The sequence below is a fragment of the Lottia gigantea genome (assembly GCF_000327385.1).
Source record: "Lottia gigantea unplaced genomic scaffold LOTGIsca_8, whole genome shotgun sequence".
NCBI classification, from domain to species: Eukaryota; Metazoa; Mollusca; class Gastropoda; family Lottiidae; genus Lottia; species Lottia gigantea.
In genome coordinates this window covers 3893114-3894748 of record NW_008710662.1, presented here as the reverse complement: position 1 = coordinate 3894748, position 1635 = coordinate 3893114, and the positions used below count along the sequence as shown (strand labels likewise).

Below are 1635 nucleotides of genomic sequence, written 5' to 3'. Positions count from 1 at the left end.
AAAAAATGTCAGAACTATACCTTGGATCCGTTTGAAATTTAGCCTCAAAATTAGGCATAACCCTCAAAATCAACTCTTTGGAACCCAACTGAAAGTAGCAAAAGAGTTTTTTATCCAATTTTGTAATGTTTCCATCGTTATTGGTTGTATTTTGTATTTCTGGTGAATGCTGCATGAACTGTTTCATGGGTATTAAAGCGGATTTTACCGAATTGTAGGAGTCAGAAACATACGAATTGTCTGATTCGTCTGATTTGTATTCTGTTTCTGATGAATCATCTGACTCTTCATCCGATGAATCGTCTTCATCTGAAAGCTGGAATGACGTCTTTACTTTTCTCTCTGTGTGTTTTCTGAAGACGAGGTGGTTGTATCTCCCCCAGGTAAAGTATTACATGAAGTTATGTTGGTAGTAGATCTCTCAGGTAAGGTATTACATGAAGTTGTGTTCGTAGTAGATCTCTCAGGTAAAGTATTACATGAAGTTATGTTGGTAGTATCTCTCTCAGGTAAAGTATTACATGAAGTTATGTTGGTAGTATCTCTCTCAGGTAAAGTATTACATGAAGTTATGTTGGTAGAATCTCTCTCAGGTAAAGTATTACCTGTTGTTATGCTGGTAGTATCTCCCTCTGGTAAAGTATTACCTGCTGTTATGTTGGTAGTAGATCTCTTGGGTAGAGTATTACCTGTAATGTTGGTAGTATCCCTCTCTGATAAAGTATTACCTGTTGTTATGTTGGTAGTAGATCTCTTGGGTAAAGTATTACCTGTTATGTTGGTAGTATCCCTCTCTGGTAAAGTATGAGGTGATATTTGTCTCCATCAAGTAAAGTCTTACGTAGAGTTGGGTTAGAAGTATCTCCCTCAGGTAAGGTATGGCATGCAGTTATGTTGGTAGTATATCTCGCAGGTAAAACACTATATCTAGTTTCTCCATCCGGTAAAGTATTAAAAGAAGTTCCGTTTGTCGTATCTCCTTCAGCTACCGTATAGGGAGGCAGGTCTGGCTCAAGAGGAGACAATTGATGTAAGGACAAGCGTTGTGTTATGTTATCTTCTGTGTATCTCACGGAGATGGTTTTCTTATTTATTCTTATGATTTTAGCCCTGTACCATTCACCGTTAGGAGGCCTTAATGCCAATACCTCATCCCCGATTTTATACTTCGATAACTTCGTCCTCATATTTTCTGTTTATGAAAATGTAGCAAAGTAATACACTATTCTTTCCATTCGGTGACATCTGAAATAAAACCAAAAAGAGAAATGGGATCGAGCGATCATTCCACCATAAATGATCTCGAATGGTAAGGGAACATAACTTCTTCCGGTACATAATCATTTTTATACGCCCACATGGAATGTGGACGTATATTGCCGTCGCACCTGTCCGTCCGGCCGTCCATCCTTCGGTCCGTCCATCCACATTTGTTGTATGCACGATAGAGGCTACAGTTTTTGTCTGATCTTGATGGAACTTGGTTTGCATGTATATATTGATAAGATCTCGGTCAAGAACGAAATTGGTAATAATCGGTTGAACGGTTTCAGAGTTATTGCCCTTGACTTAGTAAAAACGTCGTTGAATTTGGCTTGTATGCACGATAGAGGCTGCAATCTCTATCTGATCTTA

The 1635-nt window shown here is 38.5% G+C and overlaps 1 protein-coding gene across 1 annotated transcript; it reads right to left on the bottom strand.

Annotated features, from left to right (window-relative positions):
• Positions 1-402: 402 nt before the first annotated feature.
• LOTGIDRAFT_87564 (hypothetical protein) lies at positions 403-786 on the bottom strand (the record flags this gene model as incomplete). The annotated part of the gene is made up of 1 exon (XM_009067069.1): positions 403-786. A coding segment is annotated over one exon (384 nt), but the record flags the coding sequence as incomplete, so codon positions are not given.
• Positions 787-1635: the final 849 nt, after the last annotated feature.